Source organism: Phoenix dactylifera, chromosome 8 (genome assembly GCF_009389715.1).
Source record: "Phoenix dactylifera cultivar Barhee BC4 chromosome 8, palm_55x_up_171113_PBpolish2nd_filt_p, whole genome shotgun sequence".
NCBI lineage: Eukaryota > Viridiplantae > Streptophyta > Magnoliopsida > Arecales > Arecaceae > Phoenix > Phoenix dactylifera.
Window position 1 is genome coordinate 16,411,891 of NC_052399.1, and position 15,442 is coordinate 16,427,332.

General features: G+C 39.3%; 1 protein-coding gene across 1 annotated transcript; it reads left to right on the plus strand.

Annotated features, from left to right (window-relative positions):
• Window positions 1–6,452: 6,452 nt before the first annotated feature.
• LOC103702520 (cytochrome b561 and DOMON domain-containing protein At3g61750) lies at window positions 6,453–11,814 on the plus strand. Its single transcript, XM_008784986.3, has 4 exons — window positions 6,453–6,951; window positions 8,691–9,087; window positions 9,577–9,860; window positions 10,952–11,814. The coding sequence occupies exons 1-4, from the start codon at window positions 6,787–6,789 to the stop codon at window positions 11,210–11,212; spliced, it is 1,107 nt and encodes a 368-aa protein (XP_008783208.1). The 5' UTR covers window positions 6,453–6,786; the 3' UTR covers window positions 11,213–11,814.
• Window positions 11,815–15,442: the final 3,628 nt, after the last annotated feature.

The following is a 15,442-nucleotide window of genomic DNA, read 5'->3' on the forward strand; positions in this document are numbered from 1 at the left end:
GCATTACTATGAGGAGCAAAAGTCAGAAGTTAAGCTTCTTTTGAGAAAACAAAAGTCAAGCATTTGAACTACCAGGAATGCCAGGTCAAATTCTCTATGTTTACCGCAAAAGCAAGTTCAGTGAACTTGTGAAGACGATCTATTAAGTTTTCATGTTGGAGACTAACTGAGCAAGTATGGTGTATGAGGCCCTCTTGATGTTCAGGCAAAGCCACCGAAACCAGATTATTCTTAGCAGTTGGAGGCTGAAAGCCAAAGGAATGGGCGCACACCAAAAATGCGGTAAAAAAAAGAAAAGAAAAGAAAAGAGAGGGCATGACAGATTTTTCTAAGTAAATCCTTTGGAGCGTCTGGTAAATTTATCTTCATTTTTCTAGGTGGGTATGAAATAGTAGAAACAGACTCAATTAACACGACACATTCGAAACAACATCGACATGCAATTTACAAACATAAATTTAAATTTAGAATGCCAGAACTCAGAATGTGATTGTTTATCACCAATAATTACAAGCAACTAACATTATTTTGCTCGGAAATTAAAGTTTATAAGTGTCTACCAGAGCACGGCATACAATCATTAGGTATAATTAAAGTTTATAATTATACACACACATACATGTGTGTATGTGTGTGTGTGTATGTTGTTTTACTAAGAGAAAAGTTTCATGGGACAATACTGTCTTCAATATGCTTACATAAAGGTGACATTATGATATACACAAACAGTGCACTCATTTATATATATAATGTTATATTTTATAAACTTCATGCCCAGAACCAAAAGCTAAAAAGAAGGAGAAACATAAATTAGTAGTAGAAAAAATCATAGTTTATGAGTAAAATTTCCTTGTTACATGCACTATAAAGTTTAAAAGTATGAGAAACCGCAACTTAAACTTAAACATAAATGTTGGGATCAAACCGAATAAACCTTCAAGATCATAGACTGATCTAAAGACACAGACTTCAATGAACAAAACAGAAATATAATCAAACTATCAAATCAGGCAAGAACACAATTTTACGTGGTTCAAGTTCATAAAGAACTTTACATCCACGGGACTCAGCCATTAAACAATCACTATTCAAAACAAGATTACACCCTCAAGGAGAAAGTTATTCTCACAGCCTCACAATACAAAATTTCACTCTCTGGACTTAGCACCAAAGCAAAACCTCTCAAGAACTCACTTCCCAAATCCCAGTACACCCAATGTTCTCACTATTTTTTTCTGAAGTAAAAAACAGAATAACTAACTAACAGCTTTAGGTGCCAAGTCAGGTAACTAATCGGAAAACAATTACTAACCAACAAACTGAATAACGGTTATAACTAACTCTGTTTGTGAACCACAACTCACAATAAAAACAATAGAAAAATCCTTATTCGTCCGCAGATAGGAATGGATATATGAGTGAATGAAAGGTATCTGAGACAGGCATACTCAAGCTCATCAATGCCCTTGCGCCTTCTATTGCATCAGGTGGGAAGCCCATCGTTTCTTCAACATGATCTCCCACTTCAATCACCTTCTCGGTGATCTCGTAATTGAGCATGGCTAACTGAAGGACCCCATCATCTTTCTGCTTCTCCACTCGAAAGCCCCACAAGTCAAGAATCTGACCCTCCTCTAGTGCATTGTTGTTCACATACCTCCTCCAGTCTGGGCCAATGATGTGGGGGGCCTTGTTACTACCGAGATACTTGAGAGTCATAGAATACTCTCTCTTCAGTTGATCCAAAACCTTTACGTTTAGCCCCTATTTCTCCTTCATCTGAGCCTTTTCCTCATCGGTGATCAACTCGGAAAGGCGTGAGCTCTTCGAGGTGTCACGGGGCAGCAGTAGACGGTTCTGTTGCTTCGTGGTGTCGCTGCTGGTGATCTTCTTGCTCAGTACAAATAAAGGATCGTTGATGCCTAGCTCTTTTAAGGCCTCCAAGATTTGTGTATGTTGCTCGCCCTCTATGACGAGGTTTCTGTTGAAACAATCGTTCTTTTTGATTTGACTGTTGCTGGGGACCTTCGACTTCTTCTTCTTCGTCTTCTTCTTCTTTTGATTCTTCTTCTTCACCATAATATTGCCGGCCTTCAGCTTTATCTTCCTCGCTGGTATCTCAGAAGAGCCCAACATCAACTGATTGTTCTTTTCGTCTGCAGCCGTTTCCATCAATTTGAAGTCCCTTTTCTTGTAAGGTGAGTGCGAAATCTCTTTGAAAACTAATGAAGAAAACAAGCGTCGGGAGCAACCAGCCGATTCTTCTCTATCTTCTCTCCGAGCTTGTTGAATGTTTCCTTCTTGTTTTTCTTCTTGATCGGCAAGATGTGGGATCATCAAGGTTAGAAAAATTTGCTCCCAAGCTATAAGAAACGGGAGCTTCGAGCTCTTTGGACGTAATTTATAGACTCCGAAGCCCAGTCCTGGAGTGACTGGGTTTCCTAGGCCTAAAACAACTCGTTGTGAGGCACATGCCCTACGACGTTGACTATCGACCGGCCTGAGATGGCATAAATCCGGAAAAAAAAAATGAAGCAGGTTTCCCTGTTCGAATCGGAGGAGGAGCCCGACTCTGTCGGAGGCTAGGAAGCCTTGCTGGAGATGAGGTAATCAGCATCAATACCCAGCAATCTCCTCTCGCTTTACTGTTTCGGCCGTACACTGTAGCTGTCGACCCACATTTCAGATGGAAAAGCCGCTGGATTAATTCCACCCCAAGCACCCCCTGCTTCCACCCCATATCAGTTTGGAGGTAGACGATTGTTTACAGTAAAAGCTGACTCTATTTATTTGTTGATGCATGGATGTTATTTTATTTGTATTGGCCCAGATCAGCATGCAATAATCTGGTGGTCAGGATCTTATCGTCATGTAGGTAGATGCTAACATTTGCAAGGGTATCACAACAGACAGATTTAGTGCCTAACATAAACTTCTAACTACCTAATGGTGGAGGCCTTGCCCTTCATAAAAATTGGCACTTTACTCAACTCTTGCTATGCTATCTTGCTTCATTTCTGTAAATAACTGATTTATACTACAATTAAATTCTCCAATGCTTTCCATGATGGAAGAACTTGGCCTTGATAGGAAGGACTGATGAATGGGACAGGAATCCTAAAGCAGATTCCAAATGTATGGAACAAGGCTTATTTGAATATACTAAGGCTTCAAATTTGCATAACACTTGTGTATTGTTGAAGATCTTTTTTGCATTATTATGAGTTATTCTGCTGCTAATTTATAATTGGTTGGAGTTTTTCAGATATTCAGTTTGTAAAGTTTTTTCTAATGGGAATGATCAACTAATATGACATGAGAAACCATATAGTCGTTGTTCTAGCAGCAGAACAACTTTCTCTTTTTGTATGATATAGGATTGGCAGTCTCCTACTGCAACTTTCATCTCAAACCATCGATCAATATGCTGTGATCCTAATTTTGTTCTTGAATCCCGTTTATTGTGCTCTCAGTGCAAGATATGATCAGGAAAGGAGAAATGACGGTAGTCGAAAATAATTTGGTAGGAGAGACGAATGGTTGCATAGGGATGTGCAAGGTTTGAAGGTTTGAGGAATGGTCTAGTGCTTTTAGTCAAGCACCCAGCTGGGGAGGGAATGGAGGTAACAATGATAGGAGGGGGAGTAGTGAAGAGAGGAGGAAGAGAATGGGGTCTTTTTTGGAAGAAGATGGCCTCGCAGTAAAAGCAGATGGGTGACAACAATTGCTGGGGAAAGTGGTCAGGAGCACATCTATCCCAGTCCCCTTGAAGCTTTTCTCTCAGATATGTGGTTGCTGTGCTCTTTCAGTATAGATTTGCAATCACTTCAGTGTTTTCTGACAGACACTGATCCCTAGAATAATCTTCTTCATCTGATTGAGAATCTTATCTGCTTAAATTGGCAGTTGGTAGGTCTGACACATTGATTTTAATCATTTTTATGATGGCTGTGTGTGTGTGTGTGTGCGTGTGTACTCATTCCTTTCATACGAGGAAGCTGGATTTTCTGAAGTCTAAGCATGGTTTGGAATGATGACTGATTAGCTGAATTTGCTGACTTTATTCTGAGAAACGCAAAGGTTTAGCATTGCGGTTTTTGAAGCCAACAACTGTTCTTGGTTGTTTGGCATTTCCTGCTCGTCCTTGAAGGTGAAGTTGATGCAGTCAAGACTTTAGCATGGTTGACCGTGCTTCTTATATATTTGCTGGCAAATATCAACATGAAGTAGTATCCATGTGCATGTAAATGCACAATATCATGCAAAGGGATTCATAAATTTCTAGAATGAAGTGATAGATAAATTTCTCCATTTACAAAACACAAAAGGGAAAAAAAATATAGATCATCTCTGATGCACATTCCATGACTGCGAGGGAAGCATTTTAGCTCTAAAGCATCTAAAGAAGAGCATCAAATTTCATTTCGATTCCTCTTTTAACGCAGGAGGAGTTAGAATCAATTTTGTTGTCATCATTATTGTTATTTTATTTTATTTTTATGTGCCGTTTGGTTTCAGGAAGCCAAAAAAAAATGTCGCATCCGAAACCGCACCGGCAGCCATGCGCTTTTTCGGTTAGTGCCCAGCATTCAGGGTTACCATTGTCATCCGTGCTTACAATTGTAGTCCTAAACTCAAAGGCAAATTATTGCTTCCAATAACCCATGATGGTTGTGAGCTGCGGCTGTAGCCTTTAACACACAGTTTGTGAGCACCCATATATGCATACGCTTCATCTTTTATCGATCATTCATCGAGAAGATCTTAGATAATTATATAAAGACAAAGATACCCAAATAATATCTTCTAACTAGCTTTTTTTTGGTGAAGCTCTGCATTTTTACAAATTAGTATCAGAATGGACCCAAACCATGGCCTATGTGGACTAAAGAATACTACAGTGCATAAATCTATTTAAATTGGCGATCAACTGATCGTGGTACTTATGATTAGAATTGAATTGATTAGGTTTGGATGGATTTGGACCTTTAGCATAGTGAAAACGCTATAGCTTAATTGAGATAAGTAAGCGACCATTCGTGCAAATATGTATTTTGTCCTATATCGGTTATTTGCATAGAAGAAGTTTGGCACTTATATAGAAACTAAAATAATACCTTATGACTAGCCATTTTGAGTGAAGTTCTGAATTGTTATGCAACTCAACTTATTTCACATAGAATGGGCCACTCCAGCCAAAGAATGTGTTGCATACTAACCCAAGTGTAATAATTTGTGCCATCAATTAAACTAGTTAGCAACCCAATTGTGGATCCCATTTCTATGAGCTGTTTAATCTCATAATCTTTTCTCAGCCGAGCAACAGTTGATATCCTCCTTTCTTTCTTTTTTTACTTATTTTTTTCTTCTGCTGTTTAACAATTAGGAGGGCTGTTCCTCGCCCTGTATCCTACATCCAACTTACCCTCACAAAGGCCAGAGCTTAGGCTTCCGGACTGAGCCTATTCATGGAACCGGAAATTTATATATGTGGAGAAGCGAGGGCTGACATCCTTGGCAAGGGTTACGCCATACGAACTACTATAGATTTTCAAAGAAGTTGATGTTTTGCTCTCAGTAGTCACTTTGTTGACATAACAACTAACCTTAATTAATTGAAAGCATAAAGGCTTAAGGCAAGATTTGCCGTACCGGTACCGAACTTCGTACTTATGTCACACTGATATAGTATTGATACGGTACGGTATAGAATTTTTCTGGCATACCGAAGATCGGTGTGCCATCCATACCAGTACCAGTATCGAACCGGTATGGTACGGTACATTCGATACCGTTCGATACAAAACGATACGACATATCATAACTTGAAGTCTAACTTTGATTTACAAGGTTATATAATTTCGACGTAGTCATTATGTTTTCTAGATTATATTCATGGCAGCAGTTATCTCTTTAAGCGACCTAAATTATCAAACCTTTTGACTTGTATACCTTCTACTATGACAAATTAACATGGTTGACCTTTAAAATGTGATGAACAAAAATTTAAAATAAATGATTTCTACTGCAAAATAGTTTTCAGTTATTTTTCATAAGATTTGTATTGTTAAAATTGACGAGCCATAAAACTTAAAAAATAAATTTTCTGAATCCTATATTTATTTTAGTAGAACTCGCATGCAACCAAACAAAAATTAATTAGCTTACGAACATAGCCAAAAATAAGATTGATCATTATTTGGCTAATTATTTGTATATGACCAACTATATTTCTGATTTATAGAAAAAAAAATCATATTTGGATAATTGACTGCTGGAACTATTTTTTTTTAAAAAAAAATATTTTGACAAGAGGGAGTTATATCCATACAGGTTATCATATATTTTCACATATAAAAAAAAGGAAAAAAATAAAAGTGGGACAAGCAATCATATATTTGTTCATATAAAGCGAAATACCGCCCAACTTGTTTTCATCCAACGCCAACAAAGCCGGGAGGGGGAGGCGGGAGGGGCGACGATGACTTGATGATGGCCACCACTACCAACCGCCTCTGGACAACATCATTAGCCACCGTCCGATCCATCCCGTCCCCGTCCCCGTCCCTCCCTCCAAGCTTCGGATGGAAGCGACGCCGACCTCCCAACCTCTCCATCCCCTCCTCCTCTGGCCACCACCGTGGGGACCAGCTCTTTTGTTCTTCTACTCTTCCCTCACCCACCGCCGCCTCAGACTCCCATCCCCTTTCTCTCACTCAGATACTGGAAATCTCTCTCTCTCTCTCTCTCTCCTACTCTCGGACCCCTTCCTGCATTTGACGGCCAATGTCGCGTGCTTTTCTCGCCCTGATCCTCGCATTGGGGGCGGCGATCACGGCCGTTCATTCTCAGGTGGACAGCTGCGGCTCGGATCTCAGCACCTTCCTCCCCGCTCCTTTCAATTCTTCCGGTCTCAACTGCAAGCCCATTTGGAATAGTTTCATCCTCAGGGTATATCATCATTCCGTCCTCCCCTCAATTTTTCTTCTCCTTTTTCACCGATCCATTTATTTCTGTCTGTTATTTCCAGTTATGTTTGATTTCTCGTGGTCGTTCTTTAATGACTAATGGCAGTTTAGAAGTTAGATTTGGCACGATTTTTTGACACCGGAAATCTCATGAATTATTTAGCCTACTTCAACCTAATTAGTTTTTATAACTGGAAGATTCTTGGTGCTAGCATTTTTTGGGGAAGAAATATGGTTTATTAGTATCTTTGGCTTTGATAAGGACGGTGATTTTGTTATCATTCACTAAGAAAAGAGAGATGTTGCAAGGGGTTATTTGCTGGCCCAAAGCACGTAGGTTAACGCATTAGTCATGATCAATGTTGCCGAATTCGATGACCTGACATGGGGTGGATGAATTAAGGATAAATGTCGAGCTACATGCTACTGGAAGAACAAGGTTTTTTCCAGTTCTTTGTCGAAGGAAAAGGAATTTCCTTGATAATTTTGTTGCTAATAACTAAATGCCACTTGGTTATATGTCATGCATCCACATATCATTCACCTGTTCCTATTTCAATAGATGAAAGGATCTTTGCGATCCCTTAGTGCAATATTTCAAATTTCCACCATCACCTCCACTAGCGGAGGCAATTCCAATATGGAGAACTTACCATGTCTAGAGGTGACATAATAGGGCTACCTGACTCTTCATGGCTGAAGTTCTATATGTGTGATTTGGAACACAAAAGGCCTCTGTGGAAATTTAATTTTCCCATCTTGTGGAGGATATGCCAGAACAACTTTGAAATCTCAGTCATGCTACCTTCCATGCTATCACTTCCAGATCACTGAATTACTTCTCTAATGGTTTGGTGAAATCAGGCCTGTTTGTTTGAATTATATTTGGAATCCATGTCATGAGTATTTTTCAGATATTACTACCAAATGACGTCATCTATTTGAACACTAAATAGTGTTATTTAACTTCCTAAGTGTTTGTTACTTCAAATCTTCTTGCGGTTCATTTCCCCATGTAACTCCCTACCTGGATCGGCTTCCATACCAGTTCCATGCTAAGCAACTTTTTGAAGTTTCACAGAAAAAAAAAAAGAAAAGAAAGAGAGAGAACCCCTTGTCTTATTTTTGAACCAGTTCCTCCACAGGAGATATCTGGGAGGGAAATTAACAGAGATGTCAGAGCATGAGGAGGATTTGGACAAACCGAACACAATGAACAAATAATCCGAAAATATTAACAACCTCAATAAGAAAAAAAAGAGAAGATTAGAGAATAAATTGGCAGTCATGATTGAATGAGTAGTTTCTACCGCAGAGGAGAAATTTTAGAAAAAATATTGTAAATATAAATGTCACTCTTAGCTCATCAATCCAGAACAAAAATAATATGTTTACTAATAAAACAGCTTCTTTTAGTGGAGCATGCATGGTGAAAGTCTCTTTCATGAAAAACTGAGTGGCAAGATTTACTCTCCATTGCTACACATAAGCATACAGTTGGCTTAGATAAACTGCTGCTGCTTTTCCAAATGTCCGTATCTTCTCTATTGTGCAGATTTTTGCACTAATGATACTAAATAGTTTACACAGGCTTCAAATGTTATGGTTAAGGCAACTATTTTAAGTATTCGTCGCAACATAAATGTTCCTTTAGGAATCTATTCTTTTTATAATTTATATCAAAATACCTTTCTTGTGACATTGTGATGTTACCTTTTGCAGTACTCCCAGAACCAAGAAAATGTTTCGAGCATTGTGCTCTCTGCTGCATATACTTCTGGGTGGGTTGGGATTGGATTTTCAATTGATGGAATGATGGTTGGCTCAAGTGCAATGGTGGGTTTTATCGGTAAAGGAGGCAAAGCACATATCAAGCAATACTATTTGCGTGGCCAGACTAGTTCAGAAGTCATAGTGAATGAGGGACAGTTGCTAACTACTGATGTTGCACCTGCAGTTGTTCTCTATGGGGTCAATATCTACTTAGCATTTCAACTGAAATTTTCAGCACCAGTTACTCAGCAGACACTTTTATTTGCTTTTTCATCTGAAACGCCAAACAATTACCATCTTACAGAACATGATGATAAGACATCAGTTTCTTTTGATTTTTCAGCAGGTATGTCCCCCTTCAGTCTATCTTCCGTCACCCTTTATTACAATAATATTCCCATCTCCCTGATTCAGTTCCTTAGATGGCTGAAATGCAAGCAGTGGTTTCCCAGGCACATCATTTCTCTTTTGTTATCTCAAACAATTTACCAACATAAGAGGCGTGTTTCCCATTTAAAGCTGCACTATTAAGGCTAGATACTGGGGAAGCCCGTACTTCTCATGTCCTGCAGATTCTTCCAAATGGATTCACTGAAGTGGTCTTCCTTCTCAATGTCTCCCTTCTTACATACTTGTTCTTTTAAGTCTTAGCGTCCGTCCTGAAATTTTTTTAGTTAAGAACAGTTGTGACATTATGAATTACCATATATTTCTTCCTGATTTCAGGCATTTTTCTATAATTAACTTATGTTGGTGGTTGATGCTTTCTTGATAGCAGAAAAAGGGGTTACTGGACTCTTAAAATCTGTAACCAACATTAAGTCTTTTCCTGTAGGCACTTCAGCTACTTCTACCTATCCATACCAGCTGAAAAGGAATCATGGAGCATTAGCCATATTTGGCTGGGGTGTTCTGCTACCCATAGGTGCCATTATTGCAAGATATTGCAGGCAATGGGACCCACTTTGGTATTACTTTCATGTAATCATTCAGTTTGCAGGATTTATTGTCGGGCTTGCTGGTGTCGTGGCTGGAATTTCGCTTTATAATAGAGTGCATGCAGATGTCAAAGCACATAGGGGCCTTGGCATTTTTATCCTCGTTCTAGGTATTCTTCAGGTCAGTGATCTGATATTACTAAAATTCAAAAATTCCAAATATTTTAGCAAACTTTATATATAGAGATTACTGGGCCACTTTTAGATTTGTGATAGTAGAAAATTTTTGCATGTTCTCGTTACCTGTATGAACTTTTAAATTGAGAGGTCTATGAATCAGACCTATTAGTTCCATTATTTGTATTCCTGAAAATTTCGCACAAAAATAGCTATTTCTGGAAGGAATATCAAGCATTTTCATGTTAATTTCTAGCTAAGAATTGAATTTTGGTGGTGTTACTTATTGTATCATGGCCACCTTCAACTATTTCTCTAAGAATTTAAGGAAACATTCTTGGTACAACATATGAATGTTGACAATAGTAATGCTTCATCAACATCATCTATGTTGGATGGCTGTAGATAGTACAAATACCTTCTATGCCGGAGTGGCAAGGAAGAAATATGTATCTCACCTGGAAGCTACGAAAAAAGAAGAGTGAAAGCGGATATTTCAACTTACTGCCCATCTGGCTGCTTTAGCACAAAACTATGATTTGCCTGAACAGCATGTGGACTTTTGTGATGTACATCTGGTTTGTGTGGGTCCGATTATCACTGCACTGGCTTTCTCTTTCCTCATCCGCAGACACGGTTGTTATGAAAAAAAGAAATGTATGAGCACAATTCCCTTCCATCTCCCATGCTCAAAGTGGCAGAATTGGCGAGAGCGGCTGGGAGGCGGCTGCATATTACATGAGGACCTCATCAGTTTTCACAATTCGACTGTGTTGGCAGGGCTATAACTTTAAGGGGCCAGCATTTTATTTTAGAATGTGGCATTTCATGATATGTTTTTACTCCTCATGCATCATATTTTATCAGCATGTGTTTATCAAAGTACACCTGTTTTCTTATTATATGCCCAATGTGAGCAAGTTCATTGAATTGACTGCACTTTATGTTATATCTTACATTCTCTTTTATTATTGGCTACCGAAAGAAACTGAAGTTTATCACATTGAGTACTTGATGTTGGAAAAAATGACTTATTTGTTATTTTAACTTGACTCATACTTTCTTTTGGTTGTCATCGCAACCAAAATTTTGCAGGTGATTGCATTTTTCCTGCGACCTGATAAAGACTCCAAAATCCGCAAGTATTGGAATTGGTACCACCACTGGGTCGGAAGGCTGCTTCTCTTTCTCGCAGCAATTAACATTGCTTTTGGAATTCAAGTTGGAGGTGCTGGGAATAGCTGGAAGGTGGGCTATGGAATCAATCTTTCTGTCATCTTGATAGCAGTTACTGTTCTCGAAACCATGTTGTGGACAAAATGGTCCAACAAAACTGTTGCTCCTCCAGCATTTTAAATGCAAGCACATAAATTGATGGTTTTGTAGTTACAGAGGTGAAAAGATAGCTTTTATTGCAGATCTTAGCGTTCTTATTGATGAGATTGCTTTGTCACATATCTTTATGAAGCTGCTTCCGGATCTTGCTGTCTACATTGGTGGCCTTCTCTGTTCCTTCTTTTCCTGCCAAGAAAATGATTGAAGCTGAACTATCATTGCTGCCAATTGGGCATGTTCTGTTCTAATTCTTTGTGTAAACTCTGCATCCTATTCTCTTGGATTCTAGCTATCTCAACATACTGTTTAAGGAGCTAAAGAAGATTTATGTCTACCTTTTGACATGAAGGATTCATGTTGGGCTGCATTTACACAAGCAGTTGCATGACATCAATACTGGAAAAAGATTCAAGGGGGAACAGCCTCCTAAGGGTGTTTCTGGCCTAGTATATGTCTAATTAGTTGCTTGATTTTTGATCTTGGAGTAACTGTGTGAAAGTGAATATGAATGTTAAACAAGGTTTTCAATCTTACAAGTTTGTATAATGTTGCAGCAAGAGATACATTGTGATTGAATTCATATGTCAGGAATGGGAAGCTTGAGCACATGGTAGCTTGGTACAGTTTTTGATAACTTCCACTTCAAAGATACCACGAGCTATTCTCTCTTCTTTTGCAAGGGATATTAGATTAAAAAGAAATAAAAAACCTTGGTGTACCATGTTATTTATATTTTACTTTCTCATCTTTCCTATGCACAAGGAGATGTTATATCCTATTCGGCATGCTGCCAATTATAGCCGCTCGTTTCTGTGAGCTTTGTTCATCAAACACTTATATCGGTGCACCACCATAAGAATGAGCAGTTGTGATTGGTGGCGTGCAAGGTCATATGGTGCACATCATGTAGGATTTAATTTCTAGTCCACAAGGGTAAATCGTGGGAGGCTTTTCAGGTGGCACAGGAGTCCAGAACGCCTCTGTTTATAAACAAGAGACAAGCAACTTCTGGGCTGAACTACCTTTTCCTCGCCTTCGCTAAATTGGGAGGCAAAACTTGCAACATAGAGCCATCAGGGGTGAAATGGTTAAAGCAGTGCTCTTTTCAACAAGCGAAGGAATATGGAAATGCCTTCGCTTGCTGAAAAGAGCACTGCTCTAACCATTTCATCCCTGGCGGCTCATAAAAAGAAGACTGGGTTGGGGTATGCGAACGGATACCCGAAGTAAGTTGCGTATAAAAATTTGGCTATGACCTATGATGATGATGATTGATCCGATAGATTGATGAACCGTGACATCTGAACAAGTTTTGCGTAGAGACACGCATCTGCGACACGATGCAAGATTCTAAAAAACAAGAATCCTCTAAGAATATTGTGTGGGTTGAGTTTTTTATTTTGCAATATTTCCTCGACTGCCTATGTAAGGACCCAAAATTTTATTGGGCCTGGGCCGATCGCTGGCCCACTTCATGTGCTCGGCACATGTGGTAGATTGGAGTCTTCCTCTTCTCCGATTTCGATTCCTCACTCCGATTCCACCTGAAGGAGTCCAAAGGAACCAAATTCTACCATATTAAGGCCGATGTTCATCTATAAAAGGACCTTCCTCTTTCTCCTGTGGCATCAAACTTGGGAGCTCTTCCAATTGAGGTATACTCGGGGTTTCGTTGTCGATCCGGCCGGAGGAGCTCATTGGAGGCAAGGTACACTTCCTCTCTCCATTCTCCGGTCTTTGCACGCATTAGAGGATTTTCATTCGGTTCTAATAGAGGTTGTCCAATGCCTTATGATTAATGGGCATGAAATTCCCTATGCATCACCCTATTTTTCCAGAACAAATTAAATGAAAGGCCACAAATGAAATAAGCGTAGCTTTCTTTATTTCTGCTGCGCCTGACTGGTCTCCTGAGTCACCGTCAGACATGCGGATGCTTGCATATGCGGTAAAGAACAGTCACAAATTGGTCACTTGGTGAACAATTTGTCTAGAGATAAAATTTTGAAATTAAAAGAATACAGAAAATTCATGTAAGCTCATGATAACAATCTATAAAGCAGCGTACATAATTAGTCTACAAATGTGTAAAAAATTTATAGCAATTAAATATTTCCCGTTTAGTTCATGAATGGAGAAGGAGAATCATCAGGGCTAAGCCAAAGGACAAAACATAGAATAACTGAAGAATTTTATAATAATTCAAGATATATTGTTCTCGTGGATTCACTGGGCCCATGAAGCTAAGCTTGATCGAACCCTGATGCCCCTGGTTCAAGTGTCCCATTCGGCTCATAGAATCTATCAAGCTCGGATTAGACCCCAGATCAAGGACAGAGATGTCGATGTTACGCCGCGCTTTGTCGTCGGCGTACCTTCGGATCAAAAAGATGGTCTTGGGCCAAGCTTTCATCTCCGTGCAATTGGAGTTCCATCATCAAAGGAAGGTCGCACTCGAGACCACCTCACCTGTAGCGGAGAAATGCAGCTGATGGAAAATTGGACGGTGGCGAATTGCTGAGATCGGCGCTCCTGCGAGCGCGAGCGACGGGAACGGTTCGAGACTAGAGTGGACAATGGGCACGGGGCCCACGGCTTGGTAGTGGGCCAAAACTAAGCCCATCAAGAAAATAATATAAACAAAAGAAGAGCGCCGCGTAGCACAAATAGAGGTGCAAATGGGTTAGAATGGGTCGGGTCATGAATGATCCCGACTCAACCCGGTTTCTTATTCAGGTTTTAATTTTGAACCCAGACCTAATCCAATTGAAGATCGGGTCGAGTCGGGTCTTCCTCTACAATTTTTGACCTAATGTGTCATTCGGGTTGGATCAGATCTATGTATAATTCGGATCCAATTCAAAAAATTCGGATCCAGTTCGGATCACCCATCCATAGCATAAAAACTAGGGGACCCCTAGTTCGGACCTAATGTTTGATGAGCATTTGCTGGGGCTACTCTACTAATCGAAGAGTGGACGACAATGGATCTTATTAAAATTAGCATACACGGCTGATGCTCCCCCCCCCCCCCCCCCCCCCCCCCCCACTGATACCATGGTAGGTGTACATTAACCAAAAATCTAGAGCATTGTCACATCCATATGCAGAATTCTATAGAGTAGCAGCATCACTAGCTTGTGAAGGAAAAGGCTGTCTCATTATAATGTTAGGGAATCTGAAGCATTTGGACTAATTGGAGGGCGGACTACTCGGGATCGAAATGATCAAAGCCCAGATCTTTCTTTGTTTCAAGTTGACTGCCGAGCTTACGTCGCCCCTGACGTTTACGTGCACCTTCTGTTTTACGTGGGACATCTCCTTTTTTTTTTTTTTTTTCCTTTTTATTTGCTTCTTTCATGAAAAACAAGTTATGGGTAGTTTGTCCGTGTCAAGCCATCTTTGAGAATTGTATATGATAACTTACGGAAAGATGTATGCTAACGATCTCTAGTAGCAACAGAGAATAAACTATTTTCTCGATTTTATTTTGCTTCATCTTGAATCTCACTTCCATCTCTCTCCTTGCTTGTTTCTAAGGTATTTTCTATCAGAAGTTTATCATCCTGAGCTGGCATGCATGATGGATTCTAGTAAATACAAAAGGAACCACATATGTGTTTCTCCGTTTTATAGATGAGGTGAGATATTTAAAACCTTATACATTCATATGTCTAGTGTTCCAGCTATATTTATGTTTAAAAATTAAACTGCCGAAATCCTAGCATCGGCAAGTAAAATCCCAAATCTAATTACATACATGCATGCATGCATGCATAATACTTTTCCTCATATCATTAACCTCAAAATTTGAAGAATATTAGTCAAACCCTTCAATCATGCACATATCTACAAACGCACCTCTACATCGGCATAAGATAAATGCAAGCACTGGTCATTAGATAATTTATTAATTACCTCGAAAGTCTACTGTAGCATATATCATTCGTACTGTCGGAATAAAATTTATTCAAATATATGGGTCAATTTATAAAAGGTGCATAGTGCCACCTATTATATGGTGTAATAAAGTTCATTTTCAGTATAATTTAGAAAGATTGAGCATACATTCTTATACTCTATATCTATATATACAATCATAGTTAGCAAATATGTTTCACCAAACTCCGAATTGTAAGTCCATGCAAGAGACCTAGCTTTACATATTACCTTCACCAAAACTTCGAGACGCAAACAGAGTTTTATTAATGACCATGTATACTTCACCCCAGTTGAATGTATATCTTTCGA